Source organism: Aphis gossypii, chromosome 2, assembly GCF_020184175.1.
Source record: "Aphis gossypii isolate Hap1 chromosome 2, ASM2018417v2, whole genome shotgun sequence".
Classification (NCBI taxonomy): domain Eukaryota; kingdom Metazoa; phylum Arthropoda; class Insecta; order Hemiptera; family Aphididae; genus Aphis; species Aphis gossypii.
This window is the reverse complement of record NC_065531.1, coordinates 5,567,340-5,589,127: the sequence shown is the minus strand read 5'-3', so window position 1 is coordinate 5,589,127 and position 21,788 is coordinate 5,567,340. Positions and strand designations below refer to the sequence as shown.

At 26.7% G+C, this 21,788-nt stretch overlaps 1 protein-coding gene and 1 long non-coding RNA gene across 2 annotated transcripts; both read right to left on the bottom strand.

Annotated features, from left to right (window-relative positions):
* Positions 1–5,981: 5,981 nt before the first annotated feature.
* Positions 5,982–11,652, bottom strand: LOC114130866 (uncharacterized). The gene is made up of 9 exons (XR_003592951.2): positions 11,533–11,652; positions 11,302–11,457; positions 11,097–11,247; positions 10,775–10,993; positions 10,380–10,566; positions 9,514–9,667; positions 9,251–9,430; positions 7,770–8,105; positions 5,982–6,746 (listed from the first exon to the last, which is right to left on the bottom strand). It is a non-coding gene; the product is annotated as an uncharacterized LOC114130866 (long non-coding RNA).
* Positions 11,653–15,162: 3,510 nt separating this feature from the next.
* LOC114130868 (uncharacterized) lies at positions 15,163–20,513 on the bottom strand. The gene is made up of 4 exons (XM_027995939.2): positions 20,425–20,513; positions 19,053–20,334; positions 17,542–17,805; positions 15,163–15,468 (listed from the first exon to the last, which is right to left on the bottom strand). The coding sequence occupies exons 2-4, from the start codon at positions 20,277–20,279 to the stop codon at positions 15,289–15,291; spliced, it is 1,671 nt and encodes a 556-aa protein (XP_027851740.1). The 5' UTR covers positions 20,280–20,334; positions 20,425–20,513; the 3' UTR covers positions 15,163–15,288.
* Between the last annotated feature and the right edge of the window lie 1,275 nt (positions 20,514–21,788).

Genomic DNA, 21,788 nt, shown 5'->3' with positions numbered 1-21,788 from the left:
TAATTTTAATTGGCAGCAAATTAAAATTCTTGCAAAAACTTTAGATAAAGATCTTACAGTAATAATACTGAAAATACTTAATTAAACTAATAAATATATATAAATTAATGTAAGCAAAGTAAAACACTTACCAGTCTTGATATTTTGTTTCACCTCGTTAGAATGCAATCTTAACCTAAACAAAAACACAAGATTTAATAATTTATAAAACATAAGTATGTATATTTATGAAAACTAAGTTGACCGAAACATAGAAACATATTATAATATATAGCAATTATGCCAGTACAGACCTCGGCTGAAATGAGACGAGACCGATCACTGCAATGCTGGAATTGGAATAGGTTGGGAGGGATGAGTCAGATTCGAGCGCCATCTATATTCATAAGTCAGATTATGTTCAGTGAACACAGCGCCATCTACCGTATAAAATTTAATGAAACACCATAGACGGGAGAACGAAAAGTAGCCGTCGATGCGAACCTCCCGGTGGTAGATTCCTGTAATGTCTTCCCAAAAACAGCTAGCGTATTTTGAATTAATAAAATGTAATATATTTAACTCAGTTTGAGAACTCCTATTTATCAGCGACAACAAAAACACGTTGCCATCATATTTGCCAGCGGCCGCTTTTCGTTCTTCCGTCAATGGTCGGCGAACGAGGTCGAAGGTACAACAAAAAATCCTTACACCGAACGGAGTAACTTGACGTTTATACAGCTCGATTCGTCGCGCGAAAATAAAAGAAACGTGAGAACGAACGCGACGTCTGATAGTACGACGTATTGCGAGTTCGACGGAAATCACAGCAGCTACAGTGGCAGGATCAAAGTGGATAAAAACGTGTAGATTGATCGCCGATGACAAGGGACAACGACGGACCAATATGGCGGGCAGCCTTAACGTGGGCCCGAAGCCCTGAAGCAGTTTTGACGCACGTTTACCGAGTTTTCATCGCGCATCAAAAACGATAGACGAAAAAACCCTTGTCGTCGGCGACTACTAAGCACGTGGTTTTCACTCATGATCGACATTCGATTAGTCGTTTAACAAAAATGATTTAAAAATATTAGGGCACATGAAAAATCACACTTTTCTGTTATACGATGGCGGCCTTGTTTCCGAATCGTTGTGAACATGTTAATCCGTGTTAACACGACGGTGAATCGACACTCGATTGATCATCGAAAATCATGGATAGAACATGGGCGAATTTCGAAGTACAAACATACGTCAAACACGAATATTGAATAAAAAAAAAATTAAAACGCAAAAACAAAAAATGCCGAAGAGAAACGACGGTGGACGCTAATGCGGATGTCACGTAGTAATCAATCACATTGCCGTGGACAATGCAAAAAATACTAAAAGAATTAACAAATTAAATACTCACGAAATCTTATTATGAGTTTGGCAGAAACGACAGCATCTACAGTGGCAGGATCAGAGTGGATAAAAACGTGGTCGTTTGTCGATGTCCTTTGTCATGGTCGACTATAAGGTACGCGGCGGTGTTCAACATGATCGACACTGAATTGCACGTCGGACGCGAAAGACACAGAGAAACGGTAAACGCAATTTTCGAAACTCAAAACTAAATGAGAACAAAAAAAATTAAAACTCACGAACGATGGAACGAGGTTAGCGAACAACAAAAAAAAAGATGAACGTCGAACAGCGGAACGAACGTTTGCACACCTCGGCGCGTCGCAAATAAATGAAAGAGACTCAACAAGTCGAGAACGCACACGGCGCGCCGACGCTTGGAGAAAAAAGGCCACCGGCACAAAACACAGTGTAGCCAACCAACAGGACAGACCATTGTGCTTGGAAACTAAACTGAAAATATAAGCAGTTGGGTATAGGGCAAAACTGGTTCGTCTAAGCCAAGACGATTTCTTCCAAGATCACGTCAATTCAACGATACAATGCCTACCCCTTGAATGGGCGATTCGTGTAACCATAGGGGTTGTTTTAAAAACTTGGAAAATCCGATCAACGTAAGGGTGCGATAACAGTATTTTCCAATATACTATGTGTAAAATAACTAACTAATACCTAACATAATATGCTATACGGCCTATACGCGGGTTAATATTTAAAAAAACGATATGGTAATAATTTTGATTTAAAATTTAAAACGTTATGTTAAAGTCACGAAATTATCCAGCACTTAATTTATCATCCAAGGCCGAGGCCGTACACGGCGTTTTCCGCCGCGGATTAAAACGCGGCATATTACGTCCGTCATGTATAGCTACTCCGATATAAAACAACGCATTTTCAATTCAACGGAAAATGCCGAGGAAAACGACGCGGAATACGCCGTGTATAGCCCCAGCCTAACACGAATGTATACACCATAAGCAGACTTCGAAACGGAAATAAGCTACGGAAAACAATTTTAATTGAAAAAATAAATATTACAATACTTACGAGATTATAGGCCGCAGTAGAAAATGATGACGAGTCGCTTCAATGTACCATGTTATGATGTCTGTCTGTAGTGGCCATTGTAACCGGCGGTAATTCGCGACATGAGGGTCGTATATTAGATAAACGTAGAATGCGACGGATGAGGGACACACACGAGTTTTAAAACGCTAACGAACGTCGAAATTCAATAAATATTTAAAAAAAAATAACTAAAATTTGCGTATGTCACGAGGTTTACAGATATAACGGCGGCTTTACATTGATCGCCGCCATATTATAACACTAAATAAATGCGGTGATTCGATACTCGATACTGTCTTAAAATTTGATGGATACGTTTCGAAACGCGGACACGTAGAAAACAATGAAAGCATGACAATAATTTAATACTTACAAAAACCTCGCGATGTCGACAGAGCAGCGAAAAATTAAAACGGAGAGAATTTACACAGCTCGGTGCATAGCAGAAAAATAAAAGAAATAGTCGAAGACGTGTAGGGATCGGTGATTGGCAATGGACGCGGGGTAGGGATGCCCCTACCACACGTCCATCCGTTTTCAACAACGCTGATTGCTAAAAACCACGGTCTCTAGGTAGTGCTACCAACTGTCAAGATCAATGATACTCTTTGACAATTAAGCTAAACCGGTATTAGTAACAGCAACATACCCTCAACCCTGTTTATGGAGCATTACCATTCCACCCTGTTTGAAAGACCCAAATTTTAACATTTTGGCGCCATATTAATGTCTAGTATTATCTTGAAAATATTAAATTAATATTAAAATTTAACATTTAGATTTAATTTTTTTATTTTATAACAGTCGATGTAACTATATAAAACAATCATATAGGGTTGTTTAAAATATTAAATATTATCGTAAACAATAATTAATACAATGCATTCTATCTTTTTTTTTTAGTAGTATAGTATGATTTATAATTTCAAAATATAGAACCACACATAGGTGTTGTTACAGATCAATTTTTTGAATAGGGTTATAAAACAAACTAAAAAACGAAATACCTATGTTAATTTTATTCTAACAAAATAACGCATTACATATACTTACGTTTATATATTTACTTAAATAATTTATTTACATACCTATGTTTTACTACAATATTATTGTTATGACTTATATTCCTTAAATTTTAAGCAACATTTAAGTTTACTATAAAACATAGTATAAAAGCTGATATGTGGTGTGATAGGTCATAGGTGTTTATAACTCAGTACAAGTATTAACTTGACAGTTGCCATATAGTATAAGTTAATTTGTTGACGTAAATTAGTATTGGCAATAGCAGGCTTAAAATAAATGGTTTCAATGGTAACTTATTATTGTACGGTTATTGTTATTGCTTTAGAAGTTAATTTTATTGCTATAGATTTTAATGAACTATTATAATTAGGTAATATAATTTTAATAATATATTATGTTTAATTTTTGACATTAATTGTAATTTTATATTATGTTTAATTCTTTCAATATCTTGATTGTTTAAGACAAACACAATATTCACATTACCTATTTAATATTAATAATATTACCAATATAATATGTAGTTTTATTATGTTTAATAAAAAAAATATATAGGTATATCAATAAATTAATACCTAAACTTACTTAGTACTTATTAATAATAATGAACTCTCTAGGTATGTGTTAATGAGCTTTAGAGTCTATAGTCTCTGCACATTAAAAATTGTAACATAGCGATGAGACGAAAACTCATTTACATACTCCCGATCACTGTTAATATTATGATAAAGATCCGTAGTAGGTACTGCGTTTCGGAAGAAACCGTCCAGCATTCATGAAGACATTCCTGTCCTGTTCATCTGAGGCGGTATTCGCTCTATTGTAAACGTTATTTATCTATATGAACGATCGACACGATGACTACTTACTAATTACGACCGATTTGAAAAACTGAAAAAATAAATAAATAAACACCGAAGACAATGACCAATTATAATATAATATACCTATATAATATTATACTTGTCTTGTACAATGATGTATGCTTACAGTCGGAATTCTTATTTTGTTTTTCTTACTTTAGACGACTCAATTTGTTAACTCTAACCGAGTCTGGTTTTTGATCGTGCGATAACCTGGCGTGAAACTGAGTACCTACCTATCTACATAATAATACTTATGTGCTTACCGACAACGGTGGAAACATATCATGCAAAAAGCTGACCTGTAGAAAAAAAGAAACCAAAAACCACCCTATAGCCTTTCCCCATTACAATAATTTTTAATAACTAATTTATTGTGATAAGTACCTAAGTACAAAATAAAAATAAATTTGATGATTATTTTAATATAGTACCTAATTTATATATATATAATATATATATATGTATGTGTGTGTGTGTGTGTGTGTATGTGTGTGACATATGTAAGATATTGTGTTTCTATTTCAATATTATAATACTTACCTATGTATGTTATTGCTATAATTTTCTTATTCACCCTAAATATTTAACTAATTAAAAGTAAAATCTAATCTAATAAGTAGTACAGCCAGTACAGGTACCTAACTATTGTTTATAAATTTATAATAATTAATGTTTATGTACTGTTGGTCTACTATGTTGGTATCTATCTATCAACCTAGATACCTATCTATATGAAACAGGATAAACAAATAATTGTTAAGATTGTGTAATAATGTTTGTACCTACAATGGTTAAAATATTTAAAATAAGTATTATGAATTAAAAAGAATTAACCATTAACTTTTTCATAGATACTTATTAAATTATTAAAGTAAATAATTGAGATAACATCTTAATACTTCAATAATCAGTAGTCTACAGAAAATTTTATTTATGAATAAAATACATATTTAAAGTGTTTAGTGTATACCATACATAATATTATGTTATAGTAGGTATATTATTTTACATTACCTATAGGTACTAAATATAGTCAATATAGATATAAATGATATTGAATTATATTTAATAAATAATTTAACTGTATATTGCAACACTATTCACACTAATGGTTATTTGTTGCTGTTTCATTAATAATCTATGTTAATTCATATTACATATTCATACTCCATTGTATGTTTCTGTATTTATACAAAAACATTTCATAATAGAAGCTCTAGTTGTACATTAAGAACAATTTTAATAATATTATTAATAATACAATAAATACTTTGTTGTATACAATTTATATATTATTTTTATATTTTAAACAACATACAAAATAAGTTAAAAATAACAACTATATATAATAATATAATTATACTTACAAACTTAACCTAATTCATAATACAACTTAACTACTCTAACTTCACAAATAATTATAAGTCATCTTATAAATTATGTTTAAATTATAATATAAAACCTTTTCACAGTCAATGATAATATTATTAATATATTATAATGAATACCTATTTCATTACTGAATGTGTTTTAACCATCTTATAAATGGAGAACATACCAAATTTGTTAGAAATTAATATTTTATTTCATTATAATAAGTAAAACCTAAGTATTTTTAAATATAGTCAAGTTTAGAGTCATCAAAATTACCAATGTTATGTATATTTTTGTTAAAGGTCTATGATATTTAAATTTTTATAATTAATATTTTATATTTTTAAAGGACCAAACCCTGTTTTACATAAACAAGATATACATTTTATATTTATATTAATAATAGTAAATAATTTTTGATGTATGCCAGCCGCAAAACATCTAGCGTGGTAATTTAGTTGGACCGGTGATTTCTACGATGAACTAACTGTCTGGCAAAAATTGTCAACGTCTGTTTATTTAAATCTAACTCTATGTAAGTAAAGACCGTCCAACTTTTGTCGTACGGCAAAATCATGTTGTCTGTTCATGCCCTTACAACTTTGGGCACTACTCTATACCTTTTTTTTCCCTCTGGAACTGCAGTGGAAAGTACAATAGTATTATTTTTATAAGTACTTTTGTACTTTGAATAAAGATAGCAAATTTGTGGCAAGCAAAAATTTGAAATACCTAACTTATTATACTTAAACTTTAATAATAAATAAAAAAAACCACAATACAAGCACTTTTCAATTATCATTGACATTTTCAAAAAATTAAATTCTAGGTTTGCTAAAAGCATAGATAATATACTAGCCACAAAACAACATAGTTGCAATAGTCTTTTTATAACATTGTTTTAATCTATTAATCTATTTTATTTAATTTGCCATCCCTATTCTATATAATAGTAAATAAGTCTTAAAGAATAACAGTCTGATTCATGATTGATCCTTGTTCACAATGACTTTCATTTGGCTCCTGTAAAAAAATACTTCCGATAAATTTATACAGTTTTTTAATTTTGTTAGGTTGTAAATATTATCTATAAAAGCCTCAGAATATTTTAATAAAAGCTTAAGGGTCATAATGATTACAAAGTGGAGTATCCCAACATTAAGAATAAAAATTGTGATTTATAAAAAAATAGTTGAAAGTTCCTTATATTTCTATAATTTTAAAAATAAAATTATTGTTTACAACACTTCTTATAATAATAAAAAGTCATTTTAATGTCTAATAAAATATGAAAAATTAAATTAAAATAATATAAAATAATAAAAGTTTAAATTAAAAAAAAGACACAAAAACAATGACAAGTTCTCAAAATATTCTCAAATTTATTGTTGGAATTCATAACTCTCCACCACAGTAGCGTGTATAGAAATTAATTTTGGAGGGGGTTAAAATAAATGTATGATAATATTAAAATATATAATATTAAAACAATCAAAATCAATACCCATACTAATGGTACATTTCAGGGGGGGAGGGTTAAACTCCTAACCCCCCTATATATGCCACTGGTTATTATAATAAACTTTTATTATACTAGGTACCTATAATATTCTATTTGTTTATTTAACTTCTAAATACGAGGCATTACTTAAGGTTGAATTTAGTTTATACAGTACACATGGTTACATACTGATTTTACAGCATTTTTTGAATTTTAATTTTAAATATAAATTTTTACAGAAATAGATTAAAAAAAATTAATGATTATATTAATATTTGATTACCTGATTATTTATAATTTATATGGGAGGACCGGGACAGAAGTCATAAACTGGTGACATGTCCCAGTGTACCGGGATATATGACAACCCTACATTAACTAAATAATTAATAATCATATGCTATTTAATTTGTACTGAAAGAGTAAGCCACTAAAAACACTTTTATATATATATATCATTTAAACCAGATTAATATTTTAGCTATTTCTTCGTAATACCTACGTAGGTACTTAATATGTAATGGATTTATAAAAATTAACTTTACCTCAGTTATATCTGTAATTGGACGCGAAATTCCAGTACTGTTGCAGTGAGGAAAAATGCAATTCTTCAAGATATCCTAAATGGGTTTATAATTGTTATCAAATACCACTGTCTATTGAATCATTACCAGTCTGATCAAATGTTTTCTTAAACTTTTTTTTTGATATTTGGTATATCATTTTCTATAGAAACATTACCAGCCTTATCAAATGTCTTCTTAAACCTTCTTTTGACACTTGGTCTATCATTGATTGTCTTTTGAAGCATTAAATCCAAATTGTATTTCTTTATCATTCTGAATCAAATCCAACAACTTATAGAATTTTAATACTTTGAACTATAAACAACAAAAAAGTTTGTTATGTTAAACTCCATTAACTATTCACTAAAATACTAATTTCCAGAGTTCAGGATTTATAGCATTTGCATATCTATCATAGATGATGTAAAATATAGCAGAGTGATATATAAATACGTTCTATAGTACGGAGAATTCAAATATGAAATTTTATTTTGCATATTATTTGCATATTTTTGGTTAACATATTTTAGAGGTTTTTGCATATTTAACGATTGATGGATAATATTATTGTTTAAAATCTATTAATTAAAATGCTGAACGATTAATTACAAAAATTTGTTTTGAGTGTAGTAATACACTCTATACTCAATAAATCGAACACCAAGTATTATATTTTGTAAAGATTTTATTTTCATTATTAATTACCTGATAATTATAAATAAATTACAATGTTTTTTATATTTATATGAAATAAATCCTTTTTTTTAATGACTTTTTAAGTGCTTTTTTCATTTTTAGAGCATATTATTTTTAAGTTAATCAGATCATATATAAGCACATATCTTAGTGCTATAAGTTCCGAACCCTGCTAATTTCTAATAATATTTAAATAATAATTAGTCGAATGAATGAAAAAAAAATATCTACCTATCTAATAAAAATGCATAGATAGATATGTAGTGCCACAGACTTTTGTATAGAACTACTAAAGAAAAATATCTTATCTTTATCTTATATTTCATGTAAATATTTGCCATTTATTAAAAAAATTTATTACTCAATTTTCAAAAACAAACTTTAATCCTGTTCCACAATGCACTCTTTTATAAAAAAAATATGATATTAATAAAAATTTGAGATTTTTTTAGATAGATATGTAGTGTCACCATAGACCTTATACTAATAGACTGGCCTTGCCTATAGAGTATAGAGTAGCTATAGTAGTAACCGGTCAGATATATTGCAATAATGTACAGTATAATAACATCACTGCATCAATATTGTCATTGTATATACTCGTACATATATAATATTAATTATTGAGTAGTCACACACGAAGAGCACTCTCTATCTATGACCATTCTATGTGTACATAAAGCCAGTCTATAAGTAAAAGTTTTACGAGTGCTGCGGATTTTTGTATAAAACTACTAAAGAAAATAATATTTTTAAATATTCACCTAGAAGATTATATTCACTTAAAGTCAGAGCACGTTAATAAATAAACTCATCAGTTCATTTTTCTTGGAATTGATTGACAAATATTGATATTTAACATTAAAAAGTATTATTAATCACAATCAAATATAGCCTTTGTCACTTGGGAATATTGTAGCTTCCTACTGGTGAAAATTCTTTCACTAGAAAATTAAGAATATAATTTTAACATACATATACATTAAACATAATACATATTTTACATAAAATATAATTGTTGTCATACCTTGATTGTAAATCTGATATTGTTCCATATATTTATCTCACCATTTTCAATCAAAATGGTTACTATAAACTTTCCATAATTTATGCCAGAATTTAATTCAACCAAATTTGCTTTAAACTTTACAACTTCAGTGGACCTTGAATATTATCAACACCTAAAATCAATCAAGTTGAAGAAATTTTAAATACTCAAAATAGTTTAAAGATCATAATACCCATTTTAATTTTGAGCCACTTTAAGCTTTACTTTATACTATAACTAAAATACCAGCAGGGGAATATTAGTATATTATATTATATATTAAAGTTTTGATAAAATTGAAAGTGTTTTTTTTTTTTTTTAAGTAACAATACTAAAGGATCTGTGTGAACACTACTCCACTACAGTAAAACTTCTATTAATGGATACCTCTCAATAGTGGACCCTTCCCAATAATGTACACTTCTTAATTCCTCCGCTAAAATAAATGCACATAATAGGAGTTATCACTTTTTAATAGTGGACATAGACCAGTGGTTCTTAACCTTTTTCGAATGACGGAACACTTAACATTTTATGAAGTTTTCGCGGAACACAGCCTTAAAATAAAACAGTAATTATAATAATTTTTTAATTGTTTAATATATTAAACAATAAATGTACAATATAAAACAGTTTGCAAGTATATCAATAAAACATCTTACTTATATCATTGTGTTTTGTTTTAAAAGTTAAAATGTTAAGAAAATGAAAATAGAAATGCTAAATAAAATTTTTTCCACTGGTTTTAAAATTTTGTCGGAACACTTATATTAAGTCTACCGCGGAACACCAGTTAAGAACCACTGACATAGACACTAAATACTGGTACAAAAATTAAAAATTACCTCTCATAAATGAACACAATACTGTCTCAATACTTGTACATATAAAAAATGTTTAAGCAATACAAATACTATAGTTATCTGTTGAACATTTTATTCATATTTTATCTTATCTTAATTGTTTTCTTATTGGAAAAATTACAAATGGTTAGGTCATCAGTTGTGTGCTGCACATGGTGTAAACATGTACCTGCGTTAAAATGAACAATAATAAAATAAAAAGATTGAACTTAGAAGTAAAAATAAATATTATTTTAACCAAGGAAAAGTTAGGTTAAAATCTAAGTGTACGTGTATTAGCAGAACAGTTTTGCATAAACAAATCATCACAGGTAAATTAAAAAATTTAATTTTAATATTTTGTAAATTTTTATACCCACTTTTTAATACATGCATACCTATTGTATATGATGAATTATAAATTAATATTTCAATGTAAATGTATATTTATAAAACCAATTCTCTATGGCATCTCCCTAAAGTGGACATTTTTTAATTCCCTATAGTTATCCACTTTATAGAGGTTTCACTGTACTACTATTGTTCATTGTTGCATATAAAATGAGTTACTAGATTCATGGGTATTAAATTAAATTGATTCGAAAAGTGAGAACTATCTAAAATAAAATAGTAGGCATTTATAATCAAAAAATTTAAAATATGTATTAAATAAAATAAAATAAACTTAATAAACTTATATACTTGAACATTAAAACTTACCCAATACTCAATAAATTGTCTATTTATGTAAGACAATTTGGGTATAGTATGAATTAAAGGATATTCAGCAATAACAGTATAATTCATTTTTGTAAAATATTACTCATTTGAATGTCTCCATAGTACAATTGAAATAACATATAAAACACATCTAAAATAATGTAAATTAGAAATGTAAAAAAAATGTACCGAATTATTTACTCACCTGCTTTAGGTGTATTTGGACTTACAAATTAAATTAAATTGTTTATAATAAATTAATATTGTAGTTGACAGTAGTATAATTTCAGAAATCAACGGATTCTCCAAATATTGTCTTAACAAAGTGTTTGTTGTATTGATATTGAAATATTGTAACAAGCTACACATAAATAAATAATATTAATTAATTCTCAATAATCAATATAACAATTTAAAGAACATAATAGGTACTTACCTAAATCTACTAATCCAGTACTATAAAAGTTAATTTTTTATAATTCTATGCAATTAGCTATTCTTTAGTAGACTTGAATTATGCTGTTGACATTTTAAAGTATTAGTAATCAATCCATTTGAAACTAGAATAAAATATTAATGTATTGACTTATAGTTATTATGAAATTTGATACTCCATCATATTATGATATCTGGTGGTATTTACCCAAAATTGATATTCAACATCAAAATTTAATATTTATTTTAATATGATACATTTTATTAGTTACAACTTTAATAGTATTAAATACTAGTAAAGTAGTTTACTAATATAAGTATACCTATTTGTACCATAAATGAATTACGGTGCAAAAACAGAAATAAAAAAAGATTCTAACTGGTTTAATTATTATTACAACGTTTTTACCGAGCGATGTGTGTTTTTACAAAATTTCAAGCAATGGAAATATACTATATAGAATACAACGCGTATTATTGTAGGTATTATAGTTTAAAATTTTGTGATAAAATCGTTACTTTATATCAAGGTTTAAGATAGAAGTCTATCTTAAACCGTGCTTTATATTTATTGTAAATTGTGATATTGAATTGTCTGAAATCAAAAGTAACGTTTTTTCATCGCAAACGGATGTTGGCAATATTGAAGTATCAATATTGGAGTATTGATAAGGTGTCGTCACTTGTTTGAAAACTTAATTAAAAATTTTACCACCAGAAGCGCTATATGTCCAATGAAGGCCGATAAATGATACTTTGTAGTTTGTATGCCAAATTGAAAATATATTATGATTTAAATTTTAAGGAATAAAATTCAAAATTTTATGTTGTAAATGTGACTATAATGACTTATATAATTATATGTTCTAAATTATTAGTATACATTTATTTAATTACTTTTTTTTTTCGATTACAATTCTTTTTATTATTAAATACTGTCATTACATTAGGTCATGTGTCATGTCATTAAACAATATTATTGACTATTGTATATTTGTTTCTACCTATGAGCTACCTGTTATTTATTTTTTGGGACAAAACCAGTTTTGATAAATTGAATGAAAACAATGCACCCTTATCAATTACTTGCTATGATTCTATAGGAGACAAGTTGAGGATAGGATTCACATTTTTTAGAATTTTAAGACACTAAATTATAGTAACTTATTTTATTTGTTCATTATTCATTACCAATTTTTAAAATACTACCTATAACAATGCAAAATTGAAAATTTTGACAGTAGATAGCGCTACCGGTTTATCGCATACGGTAATTTGGTTTTTACTTTTTATTGTTGTACAGTGCTAACAAAACAAATAATAGACTATAAAAAAACAATAGAATTGTCGTTAACCGTTCTATTATTAGATTATTGACACAGTGGAGAGCACAATGTACAATATTTCCAGAAAGGCCGATGGGAGACAAAACAGAATAAAATTATGTTTTGGTACAATGGTTTGTACAATATATTTATATATTTATTGTAACATTACTTTTGTAAGATCAAATTATACATTGTCAATTATTTCTGTTACCCTATGAACGTCTTTAACTTTATTTGTGTTACGTCTTAAGTCTATTGTATGCATTTAAATATGTACAATTAATGCCTTTTTTTCTTAAATAAATTATAATCATACAATAAACAAAAATGACGATAATGCAATAAACAAAATACATAATAAAAACACACAATGAGGGATGTCATTCAGTGGTGAAACTTTTCGGAGAATTGATTTATTTATCAAATAGGTAATTATATTATGTACCTTTACTACCTACTTACATTTAGTCCTTTAAACGGGAATTGTAAACCTATTTTAATAATGAAGTACCTCTTTTGTACTTCTATCATAACATATAGGGGCGCTATCCGATTTCACGTGATCCTTATTGGCAGTAACTTTTTAAGCGTACGATTTTTACTTCTAAGCAACATTGCCAAATTTATAGGTTCCATAGGTAAATCCATACATTAAAATAGTAAATTATTTATTACTTCTTATTGCCGATACCAGACAAACTGCCAATCACTGAGAAGAAATTGATTACATTCTAGATTATACTTTTATATATTGGACCAGAATTAGGTGTACCTACCTAATAACATTTTTTTTATAGGTATTGTAAGTTGTAACATTCTTTGAGTAAATATATACATATACATTTAAATCATACTTTTTAAATAGTTGTTTTTGTATCTGTATTTAAATATTAAAAATAATTATGATATAACTGTAATTTGAATGGTCAAAATCATTTTTATTGTTATTCAAGCACTGCGTGACATCAGATACCCAAAAAGGTAAAACGCTCATAATTATACATCAGCGATAATTAGGAACCTACCTATATTATTTACAATATTTATATAATATATTTATATGGTTTAGACTTTTACTTATAGAATTTTTAATAATTACATAATTTATAATTCCTTCATTTTTTTTATTAAAACTACAAAGAATACATTACCATTTATTCTTGATATTTATTTAATTTACAGATATTTCCCGTTTACAATTTTCCACCAGGTATTTTTTTTAATTTTAACATTAGGTACCTTCAAATCAGAATACAGGTAGTAAATAATAAGTAGTAGGTACATATTATTATACTATAGGTAGTTAGGTACTTGAGCCACTTGGGAGGGACAGAGGTAAATATTACCCCAATTAAATTTTCTGGTATTATATAGCATAGGTACCTTAGCTAATTTTTTTAATTAAAACACATGGGATAGTAAAAACCCTTATTTAGGGTTTGTTTTAGAAAATTAGAAAATTAATACTTTTTTTTAAAAAAAAAAAAACTGCTTACAGAATTTGTACATTAATAATAATTAATAAATAATATTGATATTTAATATCTCATACAGCGATATCATATTACGTGATAATTGATATTCATAGATATTATTAGTAGGTATACAAAGATTGAAGGATGTTTATGGAATCTAGGGCAAATAATCCGGCGCAAAAATATATAAAATATAATGATAAATGAAAATTTAATAGAATATTTTGTATTTTCGGACTGTGTGACAATAAAAACTGAAATCTGACTTTTTATCCCAACTTCTTTTAAAACAAATTTTTTGTCACCGCATTTTTGACCGATAAAAAATGGTAATAATTTAATAGAACAAACCTAGATAATTTCATTAATATTATAATATTATGTATTGTAAATTTCTGATACAATAGTATCTTAATAATTGATAATAATAAAAATATAAATATCGTCCGACAAAACAAATATAATTTATGTTGGTTCACGCTAAACATTAGGTCCGTTAATCATCTTAGACCTTTACCTGTTTTTTAATATAATTAAAATTTAGTGTAGAATTTAGCCACCCAAAAAAATAATATATTTATACCTATAATATGCACTAAGGTTATGTTGAAAGTTCGAAAATAAGTATGTTAAATTATGAAATGTTCGTTGTTTGTTGATATATGTGATATTTAAATTAGACAGGGACGCAAATGCAAATACTGGATGTTCCATCAGATCATCTCTTATATTTATTTTCCAAGTCAAGCACTGATATAGTGATATTATATACATATGTATATATCAGAACAATTTGTTGTATATGGTATAATAAAATGTAATATCGCGTTCGAGTATTATAATTTATTAAACACGACGGTCATACAAAATTAGAGCAGCAGTATATTAAATTATTTCCGTAACTTCCGGTTTACCCACACGATACAAAATTTAATTTATCCGCTCCTTGTAATGTTATGACCCAAAGGCATCCGCACTGATCACTTGAAAATAACTGTCTTCTGTTTTAATCACCTTGTATAGTTTCCTATTGCTCTGACAACCATAGAACTTGGGAGACTTTCGAATGCCGATTGAAGTACGTTTATGGAATTTCATCATCCTTTTATTTTTTATTACAAAACTAGGAGATACCTATAAATAAAAATACAAAATAGTACAAACAAAAATTATTATAATTTTACACACTGAGTGACTGCATTAATTTTACAATATGGTTTAGCCACCCACTCAAATCTATTTCACAAATCTTAATTATTTCTATTGTATGATTCCTACAATCTTATGTGTAAAAAAAATTGTAGATTTTGCATACCCGTTATGCTATTTTAACATCAGTTTTATATTCGCAGAATTGTAAATTTTGTTATACTAGCAAGACAATTAGATACAACTATAGCATTATAATAGTCAACTCCATATAAAAAATTATCATAACACATATTTTGTTTATTACAAAAACATTGTAGGTACTTTTCTCAGTGAAACTAATTATATTTTTTTATTGATTATTTAATCATTTTTACAAAGTATTCTAAATCATGACTTATAAGTTGTAAGTTATAATGTTGTTGAGAAAATAAATAAAAATAGTCTTAAAATATTATCTTTCATGTACATAAATTCTAATAATTTAATATTTATAAGTTAGAAGTTAGAAAGTAGGTAACTAAATAAAATTAGTAGGTATAAGAAATCGACTATATACCCTTTTTATCTGGCCCGTTCTACATTTCCAAAATACATATTTACATCATACAGTTTTAATGTTTATCGTCTATACTCTATACTCCTTATTCTATAGACTACAATCTAAATATATCTAAGTTTATACTCAATTTTATCGATTTAATAAATGTCATAAACCATAGTATAGTATATATTTATATATATATACACGTATGTACCTATACGTATATCTTTTAACCATAGCTGTTTGTACCGAGTCGGTACCGACCTATTTAATTTTATCAGATATTCTTCGTATCATTCGTGTCATGAAGTCGTTGAATTTATTTTATCCGTGTTTTTGTAGTGCTTAATGTATTAATAATTAATATATTAATAATGTCTCAAAAAAGCGTAAAATTAATAAATTGATGATGAAAATAGAACTTTTAACACCTCATGGAAGAATGACTATTTCTTTATTATTAACAAAATAAATACTAATTAAAATGTATATTTTGAATGGCATTTTTTTGTGTTCTATGCTCTGATCTGTTAGATTTTAATATTTTAAAAATTGGCCCTCTAGTAACTTTGAATTGCCCATCCCTATTCCCTGGGCTATATAATATAATAATTAACAAGGTGAATTATTTTTTTACAAATATAACATTAATTGTTCTTATTTAAATTTTGAATAATTAATTCTTTTAATTAAAATCACTTTTTTTCATTTTCATGATTATTGTATATCATCGATTTTATAAATACTACTTTTATTTAAACACATAAATAAGTTGTTTTCTTTTGTGGAAATCAAAAATTATATTTTAGTATAAAATGTATAAATTATTTTTATATCAAGTTATGTTTTCATTTTTCACGACGTTTGTCATACACTATACAAATAAGTCTACCGGAAGTTCTTATCGACAGAGTATGGGTTATATACTCACTCCTATATTCTACTCCTGCCGATACAAATGTATAATATATTACAATCGATGTGCGGAGTAACACGTAGTGGTCTGGAGACGGTTTAATTTATGACGATATAACTTGAACAATTATTTATGTCTGAAATAAATGCATTAATAACGTCAGCTGTTATATTGAGTGATAATTTTCCATATACAAAACATATTTTTAGTTCAAACCGACAAAGTTTTTCCGGAGATTATACAAAGATATATTATTTGATTCACTACCTTAATAAATATTAAATAGGTATACTGTACCTAATAATAATTAATAATAATTAATCATTTGGTATATCAATTTTGTTCACAAGTATATAGCTAACTAAAATTGTTTAATTAAATTATCCATTACACATTAAATCACATTTTATCCTTTTTAATACTTAAAGAAATATAATTTAATCAAAAATACCTATATATAATATTGTTTTTTTAGTATTATTTTATTTTAAAGATCCAATCGGCAAACTCCAGTTATTGTATTATTGTTAAGTTTATCATGAGGAGGTAGTTGTCACCCATGGACTTATGGTTATCGTATTATTAAGGTAAACATCACCTGAACACTTTTATGGCACAACAATTTTCGGCGACTCAAATCTTTTTTACTTAAATCTGACAACAGTTTTTTCTCCATCATTACATCTACCACTTTATCAATGGCAATCTGCATCAATTTATTCTTGTACAACGTATCTACTCTCCCATCTAAAGAATCAATCCGACGAGCAACAATTTTTAACCATGACATAGTAAAGACAGTGCCATCATTCTGTAATACCCATCTTCCGATATTATTAATAATGTTTGGATCATTAATGACCTAAAGGAATAATAAAATAATGTCCACTATATAAATCAATAGTATTATAAAATTAATCATAAAATATATTTAACAATAAATCATTGTATTATAGAGTAATAAAGTATATGTATAGTGTGTATAATAGATATAAGACATTCTAATATGTTTATGGTTATGTGATAACAAATAAAAATTTAGTTATCGACAAACACAATTCGCAGATTTATAGTATTATTCTACTATTTAAAATAGTTTTTATTTAACTAATTATTAATACAATTACGTTTTGCGTATTATAACAATATTCATTTACACAGCTATTTAATTAATATTTATAGTTTCTTAAAAAACTAAACTTTAGCTTTATATTTATCATATTTATTTAGATATGATTTATACATTTTTTTTTTCAAATTTTGTACACAAATATTTTTATATCATTATAAAATACATTAAATAAATATTATTAGTTTTAAAAACAAATAGGTACTACAATAATAAATTCATGTGACAAATAACTGTATTTCATAATTTCATTATTTAAAATTAATTTAAATGTTGATTAGGTAATTATAACATACGTAAAAATAAAAATTATATAATAAAATTTATAATATTATGTACTAATTTAGTTTTTAGTATGAGTAAATGAGTTTTCGATTTATTAAAATCTATATGAGCCTCTTCTCAAAAAATATTATATTGCTATAGTAATTATTTTTTGTATACAAACGATAATGCTAACCGTAACGAACTTGCTAACAATGATTAACTTGTTTTCAATTAAAGTTTTATATAATTTATACAACCATTATTTTTCAATAAAAAGATTTAGATAGATCGCTAGATTTCTTAAGAATTGAGACTTGGGAGGTGTTTTTTTAGCTACTTTTTCAACCTCTATGTGCTGCTAAAAAAAGAGCTCACATATACAATTTCGTTTTAGCTCACGAAAATTGAATATATTTTGTTCGTATAACTGATTGCAATCGCTTACACATTATCATACTATTATAATTATTATAATTATGGTATATTTTTGGAAATTTTGTTAATGCAAACATAATTCATTTCATACAAAAATCGTCTAATGTTTACACAAAACCAAATTTATAGTATGAGTACTGACTGGCTCATAACCCTTTTTTTTTTATAATAATAATTTTTAGCGAGTGAGAGGGGTGTAATTACCCATTGGTAATACCACAATGTATTGCGTATAATATATGATACTAAAAACTAATGTAAGTAATTGTACTGTATACCTTAAATCCATCATGAGCATTGTCCGGGTTTATCACTTGATTATTATCTGTATTATTCATAATATTATTATTTTTATATTTCATAGTTTGTTGAAACTTTAATCGTTTTAATTTTTCTATTTCAGCAGATTTTAAATTATCTATATCAATTTGTTTCTGTTTCTTTTTTTCATCATTCGCTTTCTTTTTTAAAGATTTTTCTCTTAACATTTTACTTAGTTCCTTAGCTCGAAGGTCCTTTTCAATCATCTCCAACTCCCGTTTCCTTATAAATTCTTCAAGTCTTAGTTTTTTTTCTCTTTCTAATTCAGCTTTCTTCATTAAAACTTGTTTAGCTAATCTTTTTTTATGTTCATTTTCTTTTTGTATTTTAGCAAATTCTGCCATCTCTTGTTCTGACATTAACAATTTAGCAAAATTTTGCTCTTCAGTTATTTTGTCTGCAGTAGTTAAATTTACTTTAGGTTTTTTAGATAACTTGTTGAAAATACTTGATCGTTTATTCTTCGTCCATAGAAATTCTCCATTTATAACATAAATAGAGTCAGTTTTATTTTTTACTTTGTATAGCACGTCTACCTCAATACCTTCTTGTTGTAACTTTAAAGCTTCATCATACGCAAAGCGATGATTGTAAGTCCCCTTACCTGGAAGCTCAGGACATTCAGTACGTTTTTTTTTTAGTATTTCTTTATTAAAACCAAAACTACACATAGAATATTTCAAAAATGACTTATTTTTTTTATTTTTATTTTTAGTTATGAATGCTTTATATTTAGTAGAGCTTTGATCAAATTTTCCACTACTTTTATAAGTAGATTTGAATTTAGCTTTTAACTTTTGCTGAACATCTTTATACTTTGAGAATTTACGACTAAAAATTTTTGATGGCATTTTTTTAATTTTGTATTCATTCTTCATATTGTTTTGAGTATTTGGACACTGAAATTTTTCATTAGTTTCATTTTTATGTTTAACAATCTTGTTAGCTCTGATTTTTTTTGACAAATCAACTAGTTTAACATTACAAGATTTCTCGTTTTCACCAGCTTCATAATTTTTAATATTTTTTTGAATGTTTAGTACAGATGTTTTAGTTTTCAAAAATCGAATTTTATCATTTTTACTTTTAAATTTTTGTAATTTTAACTGTTTACAACTATTTATACATTTCAGTAGTGATTCCTTTATCATACGTTTTGATCCTATAAGCTTTGTTGGTTTCATCGTAAAAATAAAACACGTATTTTTAACAAATCGAAATTTTTTTGACAGTGAATTTCTAAAACAAATTAAATTAAAACTAAACCTATTTTGAATAATACATATTTTATGTATGCATTGAATTAAAATAAATGTTTAATATACTTACAAATTATAAAATAAAAATATCAAATGCAAGTAGGTACTATGTTTATTGAACTTGCTTGCATTTATTTAATAAATCTCGGGTATAATTACTATGACAATAAATTATATATTATATGCGATTGATTCTACAGGGTAATCATTTAACATAGGACACTCATTAAAACAAAAATTATAAGTGTCTTACGTTAAAAGGATCATTTTGTATATGTGTAAGGTTATTGCATATACCAATATTAATGAAAACATTGAAAACATAAAAAATTATTGACTATTGACCTAAGAACTTAATTAAAATTATAACAACATTTTTTAATGCAATAATGTAATATATATTAATATATTATATTATATTATTTTAGTATATACGGTACAGAATTTACTACAAAGTAAATATAACTATGAAATTTGACAACTGCAATTTTATCAACCCACGTCCAATTGTTTTCTATAAGCTGTCTTAAGTTAATAATATAGGGTGTAGACGGTCACCCGCAGTGATAACCGGACTCAAAACAATGTGATTGCGACCTCGTTCATTGCTCGTGTTATTATAAAATATGAAATTTATCAACAATAAAACAATGTCGACAGTCAGCATTTTTCGAGGTATAGTTATTTTACTCTCGTGACATAAGTTTATGATGATAAGATGAAAATAAATTTTCCAACAACATCGATGTAATAGGCTCATCGTGGCATCAGTAATAAACTGACGTTCTTATAACCATCACATATTCACATAAAATTCACAATCGTAAAATCAGGTCATCGTCGTTGTAAGAATATTGCTTTTATGTACTAACTCGTTATTAACAATTGAAAAATAATTAAATTCCATACGTACTTACTAGCCACTAGATAGGAACAAAAGAAAAAATGACATTTGCAGATACACAGGTGTCATACAATTATTAAAGGAATATATAATATAAAATTATCTTCCATGTATTTATTTTCTAATAGGTGCACAAGACAAAATACTTGTGTATTAGGCAATGTCAAACGCTAATAAATACCATTAAGTAACTTTTTATTAGTTCAAATATTTTAAACAAATACCTATAAGTTGTCTGTGAATCAAAAAAATATGGTTATAAATATATGCTAAATAATACAAAATTTTAATAAATAATAAAAATACTTTATAAGTATAACTTTGAATTTAAAAATAGTTAGTAGATAATCAAAAAAAAAAAAAAGTAATGATTATTTAGTAGTATTAAAAGAACAATTTTCTTAAAAAAATGTAAGAATCATTGGCTATACAACTAATATTTTTGAATTAACAATATATTAATTTTAAATGGAATGTATCATATTAAAATATTTTACCTAACAATAAAGTAGGTGTATACGTTGACTAAC